This window comes from Carassius carassius, chromosome 46, assembly GCF_963082965.1.
Source record: "Carassius carassius chromosome 46, fCarCar2.1, whole genome shotgun sequence".
Lineage (NCBI taxonomy): Eukaryota > Metazoa > Chordata > Actinopteri > Cypriniformes > Cyprinidae > Carassius > Carassius carassius.
Window position 1 is genome coordinate 5,569,881 of NC_081800.1, and position 24,658 is coordinate 5,594,538.

Genomic DNA, 24,658 nt, shown 5'->3' on the forward strand with positions numbered 1-24,658 from the left:
AAAACACAAGATATCTCCCAAAAACTTTGAGCACTCAAGGACCCACAGTTAAACCATCCCAGTCGTTCTATAGGTCCCACAGAAGTCTGTTTACTTCCTTTGAGAGCACTTATCCCAGAGGATGATGGGGCTGTATCCTGGCAACAGAAAAGCCATATCCATATCCTGGCAACCGCAGTGAGAGAGAGAGAGAGAGAGAGAGAGGGGGGAAGACGGAGGGCAAGAGTTGAGCTCCGTCCTTTGAGAGTCACGCCTTTATTTCTGTAACAGAAGAGTCTAGAATACACCGGGTGTAAATAGAGGTCAAGACATTTTGACCAATTCGTTGAATGATTACATAATCTCTATGTGCTACTTTGTGCAAGATAAAGTGAATTTGAATCCAGAATACTATTATATATTTTCTATGCTCCCTTTCCCTCTGAAAAAGAACGTTTGCAAGTTTCTCTAAAGAGGCACTTGTCTCTTGTGGGACAACAGAACGATGTGAGCAGATGTGCTATTAACCTCTAGAGACTGGAAATAAGATAATCACATAATGATGTCCTGCTGTGTGTGTGCGTGTGTTATTTTGTGCCATCCTTTTTGAAGACAACATTTCTCCTGGGTGGCCCTCAGGGGTCCAATGACTGTCTGCTACTGCTTCCTTCAGCATTAGTTTTAAACCAAAACGATCACAGCAGTAAATTTTAATTCCTAACATTTTGGTAATGGAAGCTAAACCTAATTTCAGTAACAAATCAGTAACATTATCTGTCCTGTATTACCAGTGAACTCTCATTTGGGGGCCAACCAGCTTGAAAGTGAAGACCTTTGTTTTGAGGATCAGATCAACAAATACAAGAAAATTCTGACTGGACCGTTTTTAACAAACACTTCTCTCCTTTACAAGGAGAGTTCATCCACAAATACTGAAAATATTTACACATGAAAGTTAGACTGGAAGAATATAATCCCTACTATTATATAATTATATTAATGTAAATCATCTGTAAAGAAGATGAAGTGTCTGAAAACAGGTTCTCGTGTTAATTTATCATTATGGGTCGATAGCTTCTTTTATTAACAAAGATGAACAAAAACGCCCCAGTGACTGTTGAGATGGGCTATAGTTAAGTACTCTGAAAATAGTAAAGTTAAATGGACAGTATTTATGCCCAAAATACAACTGAATTACATTTTATTAGCTGGCATATTAGAGAAATTGGTACAAAGAGAGAATAATTTGTTGTATCAGGAATATGTTGTTTTTCACGAGCGGCCAATATGGTTTTCTGATCTATTTTTAAGTGTTATTACTATAAAATAACTAAATTAAAATTGTAATAGTTAACATTTAATAAATAATTAAATATTTTATGGTTTTAATTATATAAAAATACGCTTAATAGATCTGAAAATGATGAGCAAAAAGGCTTTTTTTGTCTGTTTTGTTAAATTATATATATATATATATATATATATATATATATATATATATATATAATTTATATCTATATATATAGATATAGATATCTATCTATCTATCTATTATATATATATATATATATATATATATATATATATATATATATATATATATATATATATATATATATATATATATATATATATAAATATTTTATGGTTGGAAGTAATGTAATGCTGTGAGATTGATATGCCGTTTTACATTTAGAGACTTCATATGTTTGACCACAAGATGGTGTTCTTACACTATTAACATGCAATCATAGACCAAACTCTGATCAACGAACACTGAGCAGCGAAATCAGTTTGCTTTCCTTATGATAAGCACTGTTAAACATTTTACGGTTAAACTGTTTCTGCTGACATTCAAGACAATGGCACTTCTGATGATGGAAAGCTATAGGATATAGTCACATATTATTATGTAACCAATTGTTTACCCAAACCTGTACACGACTGTAACAATCTAGTTAAAGTTACCCACGCTTGAGGCATCAAAAGGAATGTCTGCCAGATATTCTCATATCAAAGACAAGTCTTGGCATGACATAATTCTAGTTTCACAATATTCACAGGAAAAGAAAATGAGACTGGCACATGTGTTTTCGACAGTCTTTATGTTATCTAATACCAGCTATTGTTGTGCGTGACACTGAATCTCTGACACAGGGCCTCTCTCAGCGGCCTCTGGAGCTGCAACAGTCTTTCCAGTTCAGCCACCCACTATGTTTCTGCACCTTTCGCTTATTTTGAACTCGCACGGTACCTTATCAATTAGATCTGAGCTGCACTTCAGTCAATTTTCTTTTAATGGCTGTAATCCAGTTATAGTGACATTGACACCATAATTACTACATAAGAAGCTGGAAAGGTACTTTGATTGTACTTACATATACAATACTTGTGTGCAAGAGGACTTTGTGCCAGCATGCCCTTAAATTCAGAAGCTTTCTGTTTCACATGCAAATACTTATTCTTGGAAAAACACATTTTATGAATTGATAAAACTTATTGGTAACACTTTACAATAAGGTTCTTTCAGTTAATAAGGTGGGGTGATAATAAAAGCCTTTTGAAGTGAAGTGATGCATTTAAAACTTTATAAACTGTTATCTCTAGCTTCCGCTAACTGTCATATGTGACGTTCCAGCCGATGAAGTATTTTAAGAAATACATTTATTCAGTAAGAACACATTAAATTGATCAAATTGAAATTGAATGATCAAAGAAGTCTGACAATAAATAAATAAACAGCATATCAGATTTCTGGAGGATCATGAGACATTGACGACTGGAGTAATGATGCTGAAAATTCAGCTTTACATCACAGAAATAAATTACATAGTTTAAAATATAGAAAGAAAAAAAATCACAATATTAATGTGCTTTACTGTATGTTTAACAAATAAATGCAGCATTGGTGAGCAAATGTAATATATATATATATATATCATGCCAACCCCAAACATTTGGACTATATAATTAAAAAGCATTGAATAATGAATAAATAACATTTAACATTGAATAACATCAGTTCATTAACCCTCTCAAGTCGATTAACGCGGATACGCGTTTTGAGTCATTTTCTCCTGATAACCCCGAAAAGAACTTAAATTACACTTTCAGTTTTAATCGTACAGATAAGAGCAATACATCAATCGAATCTGTAAAAGGTCTACTTTTTTTTGGATACAGACATAATAACAACAAAACTTTGTGCACTTATAAAATAAAGATAACAAACAAGGTGTGCTGTCTGCAGCCTTTGTCTGCGCCGATCTTCATTTACAAACACGTCATTAAAATGAACTGTAACTCCGTGAATACTCAACGAAAATACATGAGAGAGATATCTATACAAAGCTTGACATGTCTATTTTTAAACTAAACAAGTGCCGCCGAAAACAGATATTCTGTGATAAAGTAATCCATATGAAAACAACGCGATGTCCGTTTTTCACGTCTCCCTTCATTATATCTAATGTGACCACGCCCCCGCGCTGAACGATCTATTCAGATTCAAACTGAAGCGCGCGGCTTGAATACGCCCATAACAGAAGAAAAAGCAGCAAGACTGTTCAAGTTTTTTTTATTTTACTGTTTGCTTCGCGATGAGAGGAATAACACATAATTCACCCCAAAAAGATGTGATGTGGTTGAGGATTTGAGAAATGGATTTCCTCAGAAAAAAAGAATGAAGCACTTTATTCAGCAGAGATCATAAACATGAGTAAGTCTCTTTTTATTTATTTATATACTTGTACTAGTTTTCACATAACGTGTAAACGTTTTACTAGTTAGACTTTTTCCAAACTATAATTCCTGACTAAATGTATAATCAAGTGAAACATTATGAAGTTTCAATAACAATATACAACACTATACCCTTCAAAAGCTTGATGTAAATAATATAAATGTAACAAATAGATAACTGTAACAAATGTAAAAACAATGCTTTACTTAACTAACAATGTTGAATCAATTGATTGTGTTAATAAAGCATCGCTATTGCTTCACTTAACATAACTTACAGTTAGATGTCAGTGACATAAGAATGCAACAGCAATCTGGAAAATTATTGAAAAATATTATGCTATGTACTGTATAAAACTTTTGGTATTTCAAGATTATATCTGAGTCATTTAATCAAGCTCACTATTGGACGTTCCCACAATGCAGGTGATTTCATTTTTTTTAACCATTAGGGGACATTTGGTCACCTGCCCCCCACACACATATTCTCTCCCATGGTCTTCTGTCTTTGTCTGAACTCTTTAACCACAATACATAAACGCATTCTTGCACGGACAGAGGTTCAGTCAGGACACTTTCTCAGGAGCCGCTGCCAGGAATTTCATTAATTCATGATGCCAGTACAAGATCCCAGATGCCGTGCAGCGTGCACCTCACCACTGGCAACACAGCTGCTTTGCTTTACACATGGTCTCCTTCATTTGGTTGCACTTACTAATGCCGATCTGTCTCTCTCATTGTTTATCTTCTGGAGGCGATCCGAGAACCCAGAGCGAGATTCTAGTCTGAAATGTCTGCTAGATGTTCCAGGTCACCTCACACAGCTGATTGCAATATGAGTGCAAGTTTTGTTTCATTTATTTGAGATCTTTTTTATGATCCAACATGGACTGGAAAGGAAAGAACACAAGGGATTACAACTAGTCCCTTAGTAACCGGTTCCAAACGATATATTCATCACTGAGCGGGAAACAGACAGGGAGATGCTTTTTGTTGATTGCCAACTGTACGTCAGTGGATGAACTTATGATGCACATCTGTCGACACTGAACAAGAAAAAAAGTTGTTGCTGTGCATTATAATGCAAACTCTCTTTCATTTACATTGGATCAAATGCTGCAATAGATGAGATGTGTGTTTGTCTTGCTAGGTCAGCTTTAAAAAAGGACTTTGCCAAAAGCTGATATGCTTACATGGCATTTGTAATAGTTTCCCAAATGAAACATTAAACAGGGCTGCCAACTTTTGAGTTCAGTTTAGAGTGAGATTTTGGGGGGGTGGGGGTTGGGGGGCTTTGTTATGGGGAGGGTCTTGTGGAGGGGCGTGGCTTGGTGTGGAAAAAAATACAAACACAAAATCCTTGCATTAGCAGAAGTGTATTAAGTATATACTGATTGTCAAAATATTTGGTATCTGTGCAGTATTTCTTGGGAGATTTACATTACATTTAACTCTGCCAGACTCTGCCAGATCATCTTAAATGCATCCTGACATTAGCCACCTTCAAAAAAAAAAAAAAATCGAATTGTGGTTAATTCAGGACCAATGTTGTTCTCATATTTAGTCTTTTGACTTTGCCCTTTCTGTATACTTTTAGTCCTTTTTTATTATTTTCCATTGTATTACATTTGTATCCTTTTTCTTTCCCGTTCTTTTATTAATGCTGATGTTAAACTGTATTTTTTTTTTTTTTTTTTTACCAAAAAGCCCTACTAGGGACAAGTGTTGTAAATTAGCTTTAGCTAAAAACATTATGATACATGCATCAGATTACTGGCAAAGTTTATCTATGATATTTGTATCTGTCCCTATCTAAATAAACTTAATAATAATAATAATAATAATTTTCACAAACATTTTACAGAAATAGGATTAACGTGATTAACATGTTCACAGATTAACATGTGCTCTAACCTGTGTTCACAATTCACATGGTGCAGATATTGAATATGAATATGAATATTTTAGCACACCTGTTTAAACTTAACTGGGGTTTAAAGTAGAAGGCATTCTAGCATTCTTATTCATCTCAATTGTTTCTTGGCTAGCACAAACAGTTCTGTGTGACTTGGATTCTGCTATCAGTGCAATGCAACCAATTAGCTTTGGTAGGGGCAATAATTTCTGTAATTGAATTACTGGTTCAAACTAGACCCTTGTGAAAATGTACACTTTTAGTTGAACTTGAGTGTGTGTGTGTTTGTGTGTGCGTGTGTGTGCGTTTGTGTGCATTTTTGTGTGTGTGTGTGTGTGTGTGTGTGTGTTTCTTGGACCCTATTAAATAGGACTTAAATACATCTTTATATGCAATTTCATGTCTTTGAAATATGGTTAACGTGAACTGTTGTATGTGAGGTGTGGTAACCATAGTATAAGCAGAATAATTGACAACGGGGCCATTGTATTATTAGAAAATAATGTACACCTCAGGTGCAGCTACAAAGTGAAGTACATTCTGACAGTGTTCCTGTAGCTTGAGCTAGCAATAGTTCTAATTTGCATCGATAAAAGCATCAACTCTTACCACATCTTAAAAAATGTGTCCTACTTGTAAAACACTCCATCAGGGGGTGATTTTCAAATTTTGATCTTAAAAAGGTATAAAGTTTATGAAAACTAAAAATAAATAGCGGACTTTGTCTCTGGAGCAATACCTTAAGGTACGAAAGCTATAAGGTACATCTTTGTACATTTATTAACCCCTAAATGCTACTTATACCTCAGATATAAGTACCTCAAATGTACATTTTGTTACTTTAAAGTATTTATATGTAACTAAAGTTTACATATTGGTAACTTTTTAAAGTGGGAGAGAAAGTGACTGAGAAATCATCCACTAAATGAAGTTTAAATGCAGCTCTGTATGCAGTTCCAACACAGTCTTATGTTTGTTCGTAACTGGTAATTTGTTCCCAACACAATCTAATTTCTTCATCTTTGTATGATCTGTTTACTCCCCACTGATGGTTAGGTTTATAGTTGGACCTTCATGCTTGCTTTTGTTGTATGAATGAATACAAAATAAAAACATAAAATAGTGACATTTCCCATGATATTGGGTTGGTATTTGCACTAAATTAACTGCTTTTGTGAAAAGTACGTTTTAATGAGAATACTGAATGAAATTACAACAGATGCAGTCTTGCATTGACATACTGAAGTGAGGGGTTTAATAAATAAGAGGATCAACAACACAACAAAAGCTTGCTTTATGTATACTGTATATACACTCTCACACACACACAAACACACACACACACATATATATTTATATATATATAAATTTATATTCTGACTGTATAAACTATATAAATATGTCATGCAGTCCTCATAACTTAAACGACCAATAATTTACAGAGTGAGGTAGGGTAGGAGGGGACTGGGTTGCAATGTCATAAAGAGATCAGAAAAGGGGCGGAGTCTCAGATTACCGACTTTGGCAGTACGGTTATTATTATTGATGGGTGGGAGGGGCTTACGACAGGAGGCTGCAGTGGATTGGCTAAGAAACCAGTCAATAAGTCAGTCAATGCCTCCATGAGTTGCGGCTAAGGACGCACACACAGGCAGCGTTGATTCGGATGAACCTCCAGGCGATCTGGTTTTTGTAGGTCGTTAGCGCCCGCACGTAGGTGTGCGTGTTGGTGCAATAAGAGTTCCAGTGCTTGTTGTCGATCCCACGACAGCTAGAGGTTCCCGCTTTAATGCCACTGGCTCCTTGACCTGTCTTGGGGGCACCGACTGGCTTCGACACGCGGCACGTGGTCTCGTAGAACAGCTGCTTCTTTACAACGTTGTTGATGCGAACATGCGGCAGCACCGTGACTTCATTGCCCGCTAAGTCTGTGGCTTGGGTCAGGTTGCCAACCCAGTGCTCTTCGCTGTCACACACTGAGTACTCACCACGATGCAAGAAATCGTTGGCCTTCCGCCGGACACGTGGGCGCCTGGGGCTCCCCGTATCATTTTCCGTAGGTACCACGTCGCTGAATAGCACGCGAGGTGAACGGTAACGGCGCTTGTTGAAGAGTTTGGGGTCCACGTTGGGGATTGGGTCATCATGGTGTGAGTCCTGCTTGAATTGGCCGTGAGTCCTGGGTGAGTGATGCACTGCTCTATGCTGATTGGCTGGCCCCTGCGCCTGGGTGTGGCCTCCCATGATGAGTGCAGCCTGGACGCTGATCAGGATGAGGAGGACCAGCGTCAACGACCTCATGGGCACTCGTCCTGCTAGCAAAGAGACATTTAAGACAATCAACAACATGGAAATGTGCATCTTTAAAATTTTTAGAAACAGTTTGCTTTCTGTCAGTAAGGTGGCCTGGCTGTTTAAAATCACAGCAGGAATAGAGAACTGCTCATATGGAAGATATTACTGAGATATGCATGAATAATCTGACATCTGTATGAGTTTCATGAAAGCTTTCGAAAACCTGTCCAGGGCATATTTTACCCAAAAATCTTAAGGGAAAAAAATACAAAAAAATTAAATAAAGATAATTAAAGGTATAGTTCACCCAAAAATGAAAATGTGATGTTTATCTGCTTACAGATAAACAGTATTTATAATGTTTTTTTTTTTTTTTTTTTACCTCTGATTCATGCAATGTCCAAACTGTTAGAACTCTCCTGAGCACATTCTCAGCAGCAGGCACATGAGGTGTCTTCTTCTTCTTGCATTATGGCAGATCAAGTGGACCATTGACACTCCTAATTGAGATTGTAGATAGATTGTCAATGGTCCATTTGAGAGATAGGTGGTGGTAATTCACGTATATGTCTGCGATCCGCCATAAAGCAAGAAGAAGAAGAAGAAGCCTAACTCCAAAGTTAGTTTGAGTTCTGCAAAGTAAAAAAGATCAATGATTTCAATAAAATATGAACATATAACCACACTGTTGTTGCATCAAAATGTGAAGTAAACAGGTACGTAACAACAGAAATATTTATTTTCTAAAAAAATAACTCACATCAGTCTCAAAAGAATAAAGTTATCTTGTCTCTGGCTTTGGGTTTGGTGCCATGGTATCTTTGTTTCAAGGCAGAACGTTAAAGAACGCAACACACACGTTTCGTGGAAATCCTATAGAATTCAACCAATCCGATGACGACTTCGACATTCTTGAAGTGTTTCCACTTTTGTGTCCCATCTGCATCAGATGTTTAGCCAATGGCTAAATATTTTTTTTTTTCTAAGACTAAAATAATGTTTGTTTTGTAGATGTTGAAAGCCAGAGACAAGATAACTTTATTCTTTTGAGACTGATGTGAGTTATTTTTTTAGAAAATAAATATTTCTGTTGTTACGTACCTGTTTACTTCACATTTTGATGCAACAACAGTGTGGTTATATGTTCATATTTTATTGAAATCATTGATCTTTTTTACTTTGCAGAACTCAAACTAACTTTGGAGTTAAGGACACAGAAGCCTGCTTGAGTGAGGAGAAGGAGATCTTCTTTGGAAGAGAGGGAAAGACAGTTTAAGGCAAGTGAACTTCATAATTTCATGTTATCATTTATTTTTTATTTTTTACTAAGAGTAAAATAATGTTTGTTTTGTAGATGTTGAAAGCCAGAGACATTGGAGAGCATCATTCTTTTGAGATTTATGTAAGTTATTTTTAGAGAATAAATGTTTCTGTTGTCTCCTGCCTGTTTACTCCACATTTTGATGAAACAACAGTGTGATTACGTGCTCATTTTTCATGAAAACCAATGATATCTGTGTTTTTCATTGCAGAACTCAAACCAACTTTGGAGTTGTCTGATTTGGAGAGTCATCATTCTTGGTCTTCCATCTTAAAGGAATAGTTCACGCAATGTCATTCCAAACCTATAAGACTTTTTTCTGACAAGACAAATTAATATATTTTTAATTTTCTCATAATTTTTTGTTAATCCATTGAGAGTCTAGACAATCGTATTTTCAAGCCTCATAAATGCAGAGTTATAATAGAAGTAATCCATTCCGGTATTTATATATGAATAAATCTTAAATTATATGATAGCAAACGTATGTTCAAAAGAAAATACTGGTCTCCCAGACTAGCAATGGAGGACGAAAATTAAGAGAATATTAAATATATTTATTTGTGTTCCAAAAATTAGCAAAAATGAACCCTTTGAAGAGCAGCCCTCCACATACGTGAAAATTTGTGAGGAATGTGAATGTCATGTCTGTTTTAATGTTTCAGTAAAGAAGCTTTCTGAAAGCAATATATGTATTCAAACAATATTCCATTCCCTCACACTAGTGCTGCCATTATAGCCTTCTGGAGCGCTGCGGTAAACAACCACACAACGTGTTGAAATTACAAAACAGATTATTTACCTATCCCTACGGATGTTAATACACCTCTATCTCGAAAGGGATAGAGTTTAATTAAATGTTTTCTGTTTTCAAATGTGTTTCTCTTTCTAGGCCACTGATGAAGAGCAGGTGGTGACTGGATGAATGCTGGTCAAAGAGGAGAACGTTCTTTCCTCTAAACTGATGCACCAATGGTTTTAAAGGAGAACACTGCCCTGGATGATGTAGAAGATGTCACATGCTGTGCTAACGGGACTTCTTCATGACTAAATCAGTTATGCAGGGGAAAGTCGTGGCCTAGTGGTTAGAGAGTTTGACTCCTAACCCTAGGGTTGTGGGTTTGAGTCTCGGGCCGGCAATACCATGACTGAAGTGCCCTTGAGCAAGGCACTGAACCCCAAACTGCTCCCTGGGCGCCAGAGCATAAATGGCTGCCCACTGCTCCGGGTCTGTGTTCACAGTATGTGTGTGTTCACTGCTGTGTGTGTGTGTGCACTTTGGATGGATTAAATGCAGAGCACGAATTCTGAGTATGGGTCACCATACTTGGCTGAATGTCATGCCACTTTCACTAAAGAGATCATGAAAGTTGACAGTGATGCATGATCTGTATTCATGGACTATGAAACAAACTGTAAGTGTATAATTTGTAAAAACAATGTTAAATGCTTGTTCTGTGTTTTTTTTAGTAGAAGAGTTTACACTGTCATTCATACACATGCTCACATCCTTTCACACACACGTGTCTGTTAAATGTTATAATATCAATGTTAATGTTGTGATTTATTTGTGTACTGTCATGCCAGAATAGTTGGTAAAGAACTTAACTAATTGTACAATTATTGTATAATAGTGTTTTTGTATATTTTTACACAATATATACATTTACCAAAAAAGTCAACTTTGATTTTAAAAGTTATATTCAACAAATGGCCAATGCTTTATGAACTCTGTAGCTATTAATGCCATACTTTTCTGCATTCCTTACATGCATTTTACTTTTTGACTGTTTTCTCTTGTTTTTAATAAATATTTACCTTTTGATAGTTATTATTTGTGTGTAAAAGTGATCTTAAAATGCCTAGCTCAATTTGTGTTCTTTTTAGCCTGGCAATTTAGCAATTTTAAACCATAAAAAAAAAAAAATTGGGGTTAAAATAACCCAGCGTTGGGTTCGTCTGTTTTTGACCCAGCGCTGTGTTGCCAAAATAACCCACATTGGGTTGTTTTCAACCCAGCAGTTTTTAGAGGGTAATATATTCATATGATGGCAAAGCTGTATTTTCAGCATCATTGCTCCAGTCTTCAGTGTCACATGATCTTTCAGAAATCACTCTAATATACTGATTTGTTACTCAATAAATGTCTTATGATCAACACCTAAGCTTGGACAACATTTATTTAAAACAGATGTTTCTAAGAAAATAAAAGTCTAAACTAATTCCATGGGAAAAACTAACTATTTTACAAAGTCAATTTTGTACAAATTTGTATGATTTGGATCATACGAAAACATATGATTTATAGGGGCTCTTTGCACAACACTGTTTTGAGCTAATTATGTTTTTTTTTATGTTAATGTTATCATCTCTGTGTAAACGACAAACATGCAAAATTGTGAAAATGGTGACAACAGTGTATTTTGTGTTCAGTCTATAGGCGTGTAGTGTTTCTGTATAAAATGATATCACCAACTACTGGGCCTGGCATGTATCATACAGCACTTTAGTCATTTTTGTGGATCCTTGTGAATGGGAATCACTTTGACAACATCATTGGCTGTACAGTATGCAAAACTAAAAAAAAAAAAGCATGAAGGAAAAACACTTCTGGTTTTTAGTACATCGTTGACATGTAAACATATTTTTATAATGAATGTCTACCATTAAACATAACCATCAATGGGGCAGATCATACAAAAACATATGATTTCTATAAACTCACATATTTTGCCAAAACATAAAATAGTGAAAAAAAAGATAAATTGTCTTTGAAAGGTCTCTACTGTCAGTTTTGATCAATTTAATGCATACTTGCTGAATAATATTATTGATTTAATAATAAAAGATACTGACTCAGACATGCCTTCCAGACCAGTGTGTGAGTGTATACAGTAAATATCTGTGCTGACTGACCTGTGAAATGTTTAGAGCTGAAGTGAGGGCCCAGTGGGCTGCTAGAGCCAGATTCAAGTGCAGGCTGACCCCCAAGCGCCTGCCATCAGGACTGGCCTGTGTGTCCGCTACTTTCTGTAAAACACACACACATACCATGGCACTTTAGCTACAACAACATTCAAGTATATGCATTCAATGGGCTGAATGTAATCTTCAAAGCTGCAGACACAAAAATAAAAGGCTCTACACTTTTCTCTTTAGGAGCACCTTCTGATCAATAACACAAATTAGCCTTCCCATCACGAGGTGATGTTTGACTGAAGCGTTTTTTTTATTTATAAAAACTGAAAAAAAAAACTTCTGAAACCACAAAAAGGTCAGTGTTACACTGTATTTTCCAAATGCTCACCCAGCTTATGAGTCACTTCATCTGCCTGCATCATTTAACCACCTAATGTGATGATATTCCATTAAACGTGTGATATTTGACACTTCATAATGAGACTTCTGCCCCCTCTTAACCACACACTAGAAAGTGTTTCATAAGAAACCATCCATCAGGCTGAGCTTTCTGAATTGTATCAAAAATGCCACATATTGAAGCTTTAATATAATTGGAAATAAACAAGGAATTCATTTAAAAGAGAGCCCAGTAACCAACAGACCTTATTATGGCATCACCAACAATAAATAAGATCTAAATTTGTTATGCAAACTAAACTGGATTATGATTAATATTACCTGCACGGCTTATAAGAAAAACATCCTTTCCAAAAGCAATCCAAAGCAATTTCGTTCTAGTCCCTGCAAACAACCGCTTCTTCCATATTTACACCACAAATAAGAAACATTTGTACAAAATGAATTATGGCAAAAGGACCCAAGTAAAGTCAGTATTTGTAAAAAAAAAAAAAAAATTTAGAGACAGTCGCAGCACGATCCTGCTCACCCAGTGCCTATGATCACGTTTACTGTAAAATCCAGCATATTGTGAAACAGAAAGACAAGCCTGTTTCCAAACACTGCCACTCTATTTATAAGGTAGAGCCAATGTACAGGCATAATGCCAAATGTGTGCTGGCACAGTCTCAATAGCCTCCTTGTAGGCAAATTAATAATGTTTATTGTGCAATAATAGTGGTATTGATCAAAATGCACTACTCTATGTCTATGCTCTCATGCAGTGTTCATAAGGGTGTGATGGTTGGACATGAAATGCAGTTTTCACAGTTTTACGCATGGTCTTCAAATGCAACCCTTAACTTTCAGAGAATAGTGAGCAGATGGTCTGCAATCTGTATGCCGTGGCTTTCAGCTGATCACACATGATGTGTACTTAAAAAACTAAAACAGGCCATTTAAAAAAATTTTTTTCAATAAAAAATAATTAATTAAATAAAATAACCAATTAAATAAATAAATAAATATGCTAGTTTTTTATCCATAAAAAATACCCAAGCATCTTCCAAAAATATAATATAATATAATATAATATAATATAATATAATATAATATAATATAATATAATATAATATAATATAATATAATATAATAACAAAAAAGAACAAAATATACATATGTATATGAGGACATGCATATATAATTTGCATATATATGTTTATGTTTTAGAATTTTTTTTACTTTTCTTATGCTCACCATAAAATCAAAAATTTGGTAAAAATACAGTAAAAACAGTAATACTTTGAAATATTATTACAATGTAAAATAGCTGTTTTCTATTGTAAAATATAATTTATTGCTGTGATGGTATATCAGAATTTCAGAAAATTATGATTTTTTTTTAATGTTGAGATTATTTGTACTATTACAAAACCAAAATAATTGATATATTTAAATCAATACATTTTAGGCTGAAATAAATTCAAATTTTATTTACATTTACATCACTGTTAAAAAAAAATAAATTACTTTCCTATTTGACTATATTTTTAAATGCAAATTATTCATATGATGTCAAAGTTGAATTTTCAGCATCATTCCTCCAGTCTTCAGTGTCACATGATCTTCAGAAATCATTCCAATATGATGACTTGCTACTCATGAAACATTTTTGTGTATTATTCTTATTATCAGTGCTGAAAACAGTTTTGCATTTGTTTATATATATTTTTGTGGAAATATAATCATGCATTTGTGGAAATTTCTTTCATGATTCTTTGATGAATAATACACATTTCTAAGTTTTCTATTCCCATTTCTCCTGACATAAAACAAACAAACAAAAACTGGCCCCAGACAGTCAAAGGGGGTTTGGGTCAAAGATGAAAAGGAAATGTATATAAAAAATATTGTCAGACATATAAAAAATAAATAAAAAATAAACATTTGATGACATTGCAAGACAATTTAAGTATCACAGTGCAGCTCCCAAAACACATTAATTGTCATTTTAAATCTTTAACAATCTTAGCCACTAACCTTCAAAACACTAGGTTTTACCGCTTTGTCAGCAATAAGTTTTTAATCAATTACAATATAATACATTTTTGTATGATAATTTATTATTTTATATAGTATTTTAATAAATACAGATCTGAATAAGAATGTCATTACATTTGTACATAAATAAACATATCTGTTAAGCTGATTGATGATGGAGCATTATTTCACCTATATTTAGACATTTTCACAAAAGTTATTGAAAAATTAAGACAATTTTATTGTGTGTTCTTATAAATCTTATTTTATCATGAACTTTTTTCCCCTTTGAAGATGTAATTGAAACTGTAAATAAAACACAGATAGAAAAAGTGCTTTATTTCCATTCATCACTAGAGGGCAAACCTGCACGAACATTTCATCCACACATCTGGGAGTAAATACAGGCATTCATTGTCACAGCTCTGCACATGGAAGCAAGGCATAGACTAAATGCTCAAGCAAACAGGACGGAACCAGAGCTTAAAAACAATAAAGCCATGCATGAATCTTGCTGTGTATATGTTTGGCTGCATATGTTTTGCAGCAGAGGATAAGATCTAAAGGAGCAGCTCTCACACGCATGATACTGCCCAGATACCACCTAACCCTAACCCTAACATTAACATTATCCCTACCCTTAACCAACTTAACCTTAACCTAACATACCCTAACCTAACCCTAACCTAACCAAAACCTAACCCTAACCTAACATACGTTAACCTAACTTAACCTAACCTAACCTAAACCTAATCCTAACCTAACATACGCTATCCTAACCTAACCTAACATACCATAACCTAACCTACCCTTGTCAAAAAATCCTATTGGAATTTCACTTTGTCCTGTTGGATCTTACTTGATTCTTAGAATCCTATTTGACATTCTGATTGATTTTAATGGAATTTCACTTTGTCCTATTGGATCTTAATGGATTCTTAGAATTCTATTGGACATTCTGATTAATTTTAATGGAATTTCACTTTGTCCTGTAGGATTTTTTTGATGTTTAGAATCTTATTGGACATTGTGTTTAATTTAATGGAATTTAATTTTTTCATGTGATCTTTTATTGATTTGTATTGGACATTGTGATTTTAAATGGAAATTCACTTTGTCTTGTAGGATCTTATTTGATTCTGTTAATTAATTTTTAAGAGTAACTTTCCTTCTTTAGAGTAGCATTGTGTGTGTGTGTGTGTGTGTGTACTTGTAACCCATAAAAATGCAGCCTACATATACACAAATATAAAAAAATGAAATTCATAATACAGTAAGGCAAATATTTTAAATGATATAATATCCGAATAAGTTAAAATGTATTACACGTGACTAAGAATTCATAGAAACACAAACATCTATAATGGTATTGTTGTGACGCTTCCCCTTTAAGAAATCTGAATGTAGTGCACGTGACACTGTAGGGTGCATAATTTGAATGGTAATGGTCAGGTGAGGAAGCCGAGAAATCGAGTGATTAACGTTGTTTAACTTGTTAAAAGTTTATTGAAAGACGCTAAAAAGGAAGAAATGATAATTATCTGAGCTGCATCCCAAACGAATCATTTTGGGTGAAGTAACTGTTGGTGAGTTGTTGATCTCGTTACTGTAACTTATCTGCTGTTTAGAACAGTAGTCTGCCATTACATAGCAAAAGCTAATTTAACAACTGATATTATTGAAATATTAATGTATGCCGTTTATAATAAAATTTATTTGTATAAAACACTGAAGTAGCGAGTACAAAATGCCTGTTCTGCCACCATTTTGAGCGTTTTGAATTGTGCTTTACGGTTTTGTGTAGCGCTTTATTTGTATTGATGGATTAATATGTTCTTTTGTGCAGGTCAGGTTTTATGTTCCAGTTAAAAAGTTTGACATGATACAGTTCTCCCGTGAATCGTGATATGTGTGTACATGGAGAAGACACGCATGACAAGAGAATAGATGGCGAGCCTTTGTCAGTGAGAGGACCTGTTACATTGCCTGGTAACTAGGGCTGGGATAAACGATTATCTTTTAAATGATTAATCTAGCGATTATTTTTTCGATACATCGATTAATCTAACGATTCTTTTTCCCCAGTCCGATTCGATTATCGATTATCTCCCCATTAATTGACTAATAGCAATTTATACATTTTGATTTACATATCTGAATTAAAAAAACATGAATTCCTTAACATTGCAATATATGTTTATTGCTCTTAAAATTCCAAAATAAAACATTATACAAGTGCAAAGTAATGCTTTTTTTTAGTCAGAGGTAGCATTCAATAAAACCTTGAAGCCTTGAAAACACAAAGGCCTAGGTTACTGAAAAAAGTGCATCTTGTAATTCTTTCAGATGAAAATAACAACTTGATGTCTAATATTCAATAAACAAATTAAACGTCACCCAGGCAGCCACCCTTTCTTAGAGCTATTGAAAGAATACAGTAACTATTGTAAACTTGGGGGCTTTAAGCTAATACAGAAAGTGCTTTTCCAACAAAAAATAAATAATGAAAATAAACATTCAGAACTCAACATTTATGTTGAACATAGGCCTAGCTTACTGAAAAGGAAGCATCTTCATTCACAATTTCACATGCAAATAACAACTTACACTCTGACACTTTCCTTTCACCTTAAGAATACTGTGTGTGTGTGTGTCTGTGTGTGTCATTCAAGACAAAATACAGTCATATATTGGAATGGAGGAATGCGAGCATTTCAACATGCTCAGGAGTCAGGCTTGCCCTTTTTTTTTAGTAACAATGTTCCCAGCAACTGAGAAAAGCCTTTCAGATGGCGTTGATGTGGCAGGTATAGACAAATAGGATTTGGCTAATGCATCCAGGGTGGGGAACCTTGTGGCGTTATCCTTCCACCATGTAAGGGGGTTGTTATCCCTTGGGATAGGGTTTTCCCCAAAATACAAAAGCACCTCTTTCCTGACTTTCTCACTGTCCCCATCACCATCCTCCTGGTCCATGTTTTCTTCATTGCCGTCTTCTCCCTCAGAATCTGTGCCCAACAAAGTATCCAACAAAGAGCAGGAGCAGGACCTCTTCTTTGGTGGGGAGCTTGGTGAGGCTTCCTGCACCACAGCTGCCTGTAACAATCTCTGCTTCCTTCTGATATCAAGAGCAACAGTCTGTATTTGTACTTGTAGTTTGAGTGCATCTTCTACTGGAATTAACTTCAATTTCCGAAAACGGGGATCAAGTGCAGCAGCAATGAGAGACACATTTTTCCCATCCTCTTGAAATACAAACACATCCTTCCACCTTGACAATATCTCCTCTTCTGCTTTGGTCTTGAAAAAGGTCATGGCAGCAGAATCAAATGATTTATTTCTGTAACGAGGCTGCCTTAAGCAGGGATTGGTGCTCTAAGAGTGTGACTTTACTCACTGAGCTACTCCCAGACTGTTAAACCCAAGAGCGGAAGAGAAAAAGAGCAAAAAAGGCCAAGGGGCTTGAATCTTCAAAAAGTAACAATAACCTTTACTAGAGAAAACAAAGTACAAAATAAACGTAGCAAACTTAGCTACCATTAAACAAAAAAAGACACAAGGGTCCAAAAATACAAGCACAATCAAACTTAAATTAGCAACTGGATACACAGGAAGCATAGGCTCTAGACTGAACACAATAGCAGGGAACAAACAGACTTATAAAGGGTCAAACACAGGTGTGAGGAATCAACGCTGATTAGCAGAACACTGAACATGGTATGGGGCGATGGCGCCCTCTGGAGGAGCGGAGAGACCATAGGGCTAGAGTTCATAGGGCAAGAGCCCTCTGCAGTTCTGGAGGGAACATGACAGTACTCATTGAGAATGACCCCTGCAGGCCAGGATGAAAACAGCAATGCAGATACGAGCCCATTACAGGATCCCCTCTCCTAGGAACGGCTCTTGACATTCCCTAGATTGACTCCTTGGGCTTGGTGAAAGTCTGAGATGAGAGCCTTATCCAAGATATCCCGAGCTGGAACCCAGGTCCGCTCCTCTTGGCCATAACCCTCCCAGTCTACCAAGTACTGAGCCCTTCCACGTACCCGGCGGTAATCCAGCAGCCTGCGGACGGTGTATACTGGCTGACCATCAATCATGCGAGGAGCTGGGGCAGATTTACTGGCTGGAGACAAAGTGGAACAAACAACTGGTTTTAATCGAGAAACATGGAAAGTAGGATGGAATTTCATGGACCTGGGCAGGAGAAGACGAAAGGAAACCGGATTAATCTTTCTGAGGATCTTGAAGGGACCAATGAATCTTGGAGCCAGCTTACGGGATTCCACTCGCAAGGGAAGATCTCGGGTAGAGAGCCACACTCTTTGTCCTGGACGAAATGAGGGTCCTGCTCTCCTCCTTCGGTTAGCCTGCCTCCGTTGGAGTAGGGCCGCCCTCACTAAGGCTACAAGGGCCCTCTTCCAGGAAAGTCGACAACGACGCACAAGCTGTGTGGCAGCTGGGGTGTCAACCTCTGGCTCCTGTCCAGGAAACAAAGGGGGGGGGGGGTCCATAGAGACACTCAAAGGGGGACATGCCTAAAGAAGAATGGTACAGAGTGTTATGAGCGAATTCAGCCCAAATTAAACGAGAGCTCCAAGTGGATTGGTTGTCAGCAACCAGGCACCTTAGGGTCTTCTCAATGTCCTGATTTACCCTCTCAGTTTGTCCATTGGACTGTGGGTGGAAGCTAGAGGACATGCTGATGGAAGACCCAATGAGCCGGCCAAACGCCTTCCAAAACCGGGATGTAAACTGTGGCCCCCGATCAGAAACCATATCCTGGGGAAAGCCGTGGATTCTGAACACATGTTTCATCAGAAGTTCTGCAGTTTGGTTAGCTGTGGGGAGTTTGGGCATGGGTAAGAGGTGACAAGTCTTAGAAAATCTATCTACCACCACCAGAATTACTGTGTTTCCCTGAGACGGGGGCAAGCCTGTGACGAAATCCAGTGAGATGTGAGACCATGGACGTCTCGGGATAGGCAGTGGGTGCAGTAAACCATGAGGGTGAGTTCTTTACTCCTTGCAATGGGCACAGACTGGACAGGCAGAGACAAAGGCCCTAACATCTCTCTGTAACTTGGGCCACCAAAACTTCCTCTGAACCAGCTTGCAGGTTCGAGTGGTTCCTGGGTGTCCAGAGGGGAGGGATGCATGTGCCCACTGCAGGACCTCAGAGCGCATACAATTTGGGACAAAGAGACGCCCTACAGGGCCATTACCTGGACCAGGCTGTTGCTGTTGGGCTCTCCTGATGGCGGTCTCAATATCCCACTGGATAGGGGCTATCACCCTGGATGTGGGGAGGATGGGTTCTGGGCACAACTCCCTCTCAGGTGGTTCAAACTGCCTCGAGAGTGTATCTGGTTTGAGATTCTTGTAACCTGGGCGATAAGAGAGAATGAAGTAGAACCGGTAAAAAAAAAAGGGCCCAACGGGCTTGTCGTGAGTTTAACCTCTTGGCATCTCGAATGTAGGTGATATTTTGATGGTCCGTCCAGATGAGGAATGGGTGTTTGGCACCCTCAAGCCAGTGCCTCCACTCCTCCAATGCCATCTTAATGGCCAACAGCTCCCTGTTCCCAATGTCATAATTTCTTTGTGTTGGAGTAAGACGGTGGAAGAAAAAGGCACATGGGTGAAGTTTATAATCACTTTTACACTTCTGTGACAAGACCGCTCCTACCCCCACATCTGAGGCATCCACCTCCAGGACAAAGGGCAGCTCTGGGTCTGGGAGAGTTAGAATGGGGGCAGATGTGAATCGTTGTTTCAGTGTATTGAAAGCATGGTCAGCATCGCTGGTCCACATGAATGGCCTGTTAGACTTCTTTGTGAGTGAGGAGAGAGGTTCTGCAACAGAACTAAAATTTCTTATGAATCTCCTGTAGAAATTAGAGAACCCCAGAAAGCGCTGTACCTGCTTGACTGAAGTGGGTTGGGGCCAGTCCAAGACTGCTCGGATCTTGCCTGGATCCATCTGGAGGCTGCCCTTGGACACATGGAAGCCGAGAAATAAGACAGCTGGGACATGGAACTCGCTCTTCTCCAGCTTAACAAAGAAACTTGTGCTTCAACAGCTGGGTCAGGACCTGTCTGACATGCTGTAACGAGGCTGCCCTTAAGCAGGGATTGAACCCGGGTCTCTGGTGCTCTAAGAGTGTGACTTTACTCACTGAGCTACTCCCAGACTGTTAAACCCAAGAGCGGAAGAGCAAAATAGCAAAAAAGGCCAAGGGGCTTGAATCTTCAAAAAGTAACAATAATCTATACTAGAGAAAACAAAGTACAAAATAAACGTAGCAAACTTAGCTACCATTAAACAAAAAAAGACACAAGGGTCCAAAAATACAAGCACAATCAAACTTAACTTAGCAACTGGATACACAGGAAGCATAGGCTCAAGACTGAACACAATAGCAGGGAACAAACAGACTTATAAAGGGTCAAACACAGGTGTGAGGAATCAACGCTGATTAGCAGAACACTGAACATGGTACGGAGCGATGGCGCCCTCTGGAGGAGCGGAGAGACCATAGGGCTAGAGTTCATAGGGCAAGAGCCCTCTGCAGTTCTGGAGGGAACATGACAGTACTCGTTGAGAGTGACCCCTGCAGGCCAGGATGAAAACAGCAATGCAGATACGAGCCCATTACAATTTCGAGTGGATTTCAGGAGTCCCTTCAGCCGGGGGGGGGGGGGGGGTTTTGGGGGTTGTGACATAAGATTGACCACTAAGGAAAACTGTGGCTGAGCAATGTATGAACTGTTCCAATGGACTGCTACATCCTGTATCAATTTATGTTCAACTGTGCCCATCTGTTTTTGTTTTAGCTTCAGCTTAGTGGTAGCTGGCTCACTTTTCTTTATGTGTTTTACGAGGCACTGTATAGCTGAGAGTGCCTTGTTAATCACAGGGTTGTCCATTGCATGGTTGACTACCAGTTGAAGTGTATGCCCAGCACACCGATGGGATACTACCCCAAATTTCTCTTCCAAGATTCTGAGAGCTGCCACAATATTATGTGCATTGTCATGGATATTATAGCAAGGATATTCTCAAACGAAATGTCAAATTTTTCTGCCAAATTCTCCAGCCAGGAGGCAATGTTTTCTGCTGTGTGGCGTTCTTCAACTGGAAGTGTTGTCAAATTGAAGGAGACAAGATCCCAACTGTCATCAATAAAATTACAAGTTACCCCTAAGTAGGCTTCCAGACTTGTGACCAGATTTGTCCAGGCATCAGTGCTAAGGGAGATTTTGGATGTGGCCATTTTAAGTTTGTTTTTAAGTTTCTCCACTGAAGTTTCATACTTGTTCTCCATCATAGTAGTGAAATGACGCCTACAGGGCAGAGTGTAACCTGATTTAAAGGTGGTCAGCGTTTCTTTGAATCCCTTGCCCTCAACCACAGAAATCGGCCTCATGTCTTTAACAATCATTGATAAGACGCTCTCAGTAAGTATGGCAGCCTCCTGGGGGGTGCAGGGTGTTGTATTTTTCTTGTGAAAGTAATTTTCCACACTATTCTTCTTATCCCTGAAAACATAAAGTACACACACATTAAAATAAATATAATAATAAACCAACAATAATGAAACACAATATACGATTTTTTATATATCCACCTCAGCCTACAGGCTATGCCCATTTATTAAATATTAACAAGTTGGCTAATCAAATCCTATGTGTGTAACATACAGATTTCAGATTAATATATTCGTTTTCCTTAAAATTTGAATTAACAGAAAAACTTAAACACTTTGGAGTTTGAATGATGTCCTGTGACTCCTGTATAAACAAAATGACGGAGTATGTTTTTGTTTCCACTGTTCGATCGCGCAACACACACGCACACAAATATCATCAAACACTCTGCGACTATTAGCTTGCGCCCGCGCCTCTCTTTCTTTCTCTCTCTCTCACAAACACACACACACACACACACACACACACACACACACACACACACACACACACACACACACACAGTTAATTAGTAATTAATTACACAGAAAACATACACTGTAGCCTAAAACCTTAGGTTTCGACAACGTATTATAGCCTACTCCAACATCGAGTGCAAAGTGAGGAGTTGAAGAAAAACTTACGGTGCTCTGTCATCTGCAGCTGCTCCCGGGTGGCGCCTATTCAGGTGCTGGTGCATTGCCGTGGTGCTGGAATGGAAGGCCATCTCCATTTTGCAAAGACGACATATCACAGAATTGTTTCCTTTTAAATTAAAGAATTTCCATACTTTAGAGGAACGAGTGCGTGTCATCTTGCACATCTGAAAGTCTGAGGAGCGAGTCGAGTTGCTTCTACTCTGCCATTTTTGTTTTGGGTCTGACGAATCAACGTTCATATTTTGCGTCGACGTATTTTTTGGGACGTCGACGCGTTGTCCCAGCCCTACTGGTAACCAATTGACCATATGCATGGAACTTCGGGCATAAAGATAAGCCAATACTCAATAACTCCCGGTAAAGCTGATTTAATGTTGTGGTTTATACAGGTACAGAAACATCACCTGCATAAAAAACTTACATTAAAGCTGCAGCGGTACCTTTTGGTGCTCTGGTCTGGCAGAAGAACATTGTAGCCGGAGCTACTTCTCTCTGTTTACATCTATGGCGAGTCATGCAGGAACTGTGCTACTCTGCAGCGTTGCCAACCTCCCCCAGGCTACAATAGTCCGAATGTAAACACTTATTATAGGTGTACTGTAGTGATTCAGGATAAGACAAAAACATGGTTTGGAAAATGGATTCATGATGTACTCGCTCATTATATATTATTCATTTTATGTTGTTGGCGTGATGTTACGAGCACGCTGCTAATAAAGTTGCATACGAATACACAGTGGATTCATGTTTATTATTATATTTACAATATACCACAGTTTTTATGCCAGTAGTATCATTTTATTTTGTTGTATTTATCCATCACACCTTAAAGCCCGGTCCGTGAAAATATTGTGTGATATTAAACCGGTCCTTGATGCTAAAAGGGTTGGGGACCGCTGCACTAGAGGGACTCGTAGCACACTTTGAGAACCACTGGTTTAGGTGTACTCTGAAGAGCCTTCTCAACGTGCAAGGTTATAAACGCTTGCCGCAATTCCACGCGCTTTTCCCAAAAACTTTACTTGACATGAACGCATTCTACGTGCTACTTAAGAGTCGCTGTCCATTCGTGAAATTCGTGCTGAAATATAACCTTTGGAATCGTATTCTGAACGTTCAACCTAATAATCGTCTTCTTTTGTGAATTAGCAATCCTAGAAGTCTACAATAAAGCACTGACAAAATGGCTGAACAAAAACACAAGAAAAGATACCTTTCAAAAATATAGAGGCAAATAAAGATGTTATTTTTAATAGATGTAAAGGACACCATAGAAATAAAGCCTGGTTCACACGGGACGATTTTAAAATTGTCGGCCGATTTTCCAAACCTGAGAGACCCCACACACGGCGATAAAAAATCAAGGGTCTAACAGTTTTGATCGTACTGTGTGTGATGTGCAGCCACACGGCAAAATCAACACATCACACATGAACCGATTTGACTCCCGAGCATTCCCAGGTCAGACGGGAAATCTCGCAAAATCCCTCGAGATCAAACGTGACTTCAGAGTAAACAATCATGGCGGATGAAGAGGATGCAATGGCCATAGTTTGTGCTTTGTTTGTAACCGAAAAAAAAAACAAGAAAAGGCGATGGTCAAAGAAGTGGAGACAAAGTCCTCCATCTCCAACGTCCACCGGACTTTCTGGTGTACCATGCCGCCGGCTGTTTTGATTTTGTTTCCCGGTACTTCCTCGCCGCCTTGTCACCTCGCTTTCTGATTGGCTACACGCCACAGTCCACAGGCTGCATGATCGTTTGTCCTCGGGGGACACCACACACGAGAAGAAATCGGGCCAAATAAATCCAACATGTTGGATATCCCCGATTTGAGATCGGAGCGGTCCCGACGTCCTTCCGAGCAGAGGAGAGCAGTCTTAACACACCACACACGGCAGGAATATCTGATCAGATTATTTTACGATAATCGGAGCATCC

The 24,658-nt window shown here is 37.8% G+C and overlaps 1 protein-coding gene across 4 annotated transcripts in view; it reads right to left on the bottom strand.

Annotated features, from left to right (window-relative positions):
* Positions 1 to 6,846: 6,846 nt before the first annotated feature.
* Positions 6,847 to 24,658, bottom strand: part of LOC132129200 (neurotrophin-7-like) — a 37,620-nt gene continuing 19,808 nt past the window's right edge. Inside the window, exons 1-2 of one of the 4 annotated variants that reach the window (XM_059540704.1) lie at positions 12,168 to 12,302; positions 6,847 to 7,947 (exon numbers count right to left, since the gene is read on the bottom strand). In XM_059540704.1, the coding sequence (XP_059396687.1) occupies positions 7,247 to 7,936 (690 nt within the window). In that variant the 5' untranslated portion in view covers positions 7,937 to 7,947; positions 12,168 to 12,302 and the 3' untranslated portion in view covers positions 6,847 to 7,246. Of the gene's footprint in view, positions 7,951 to 12,167; positions 12,303 to 24,658 lie in introns of those variants that run through there. The other 3 variants (XM_059540703.1, XM_059540706.1, XM_059540705.1) reach the window with 3 other exon arrangements.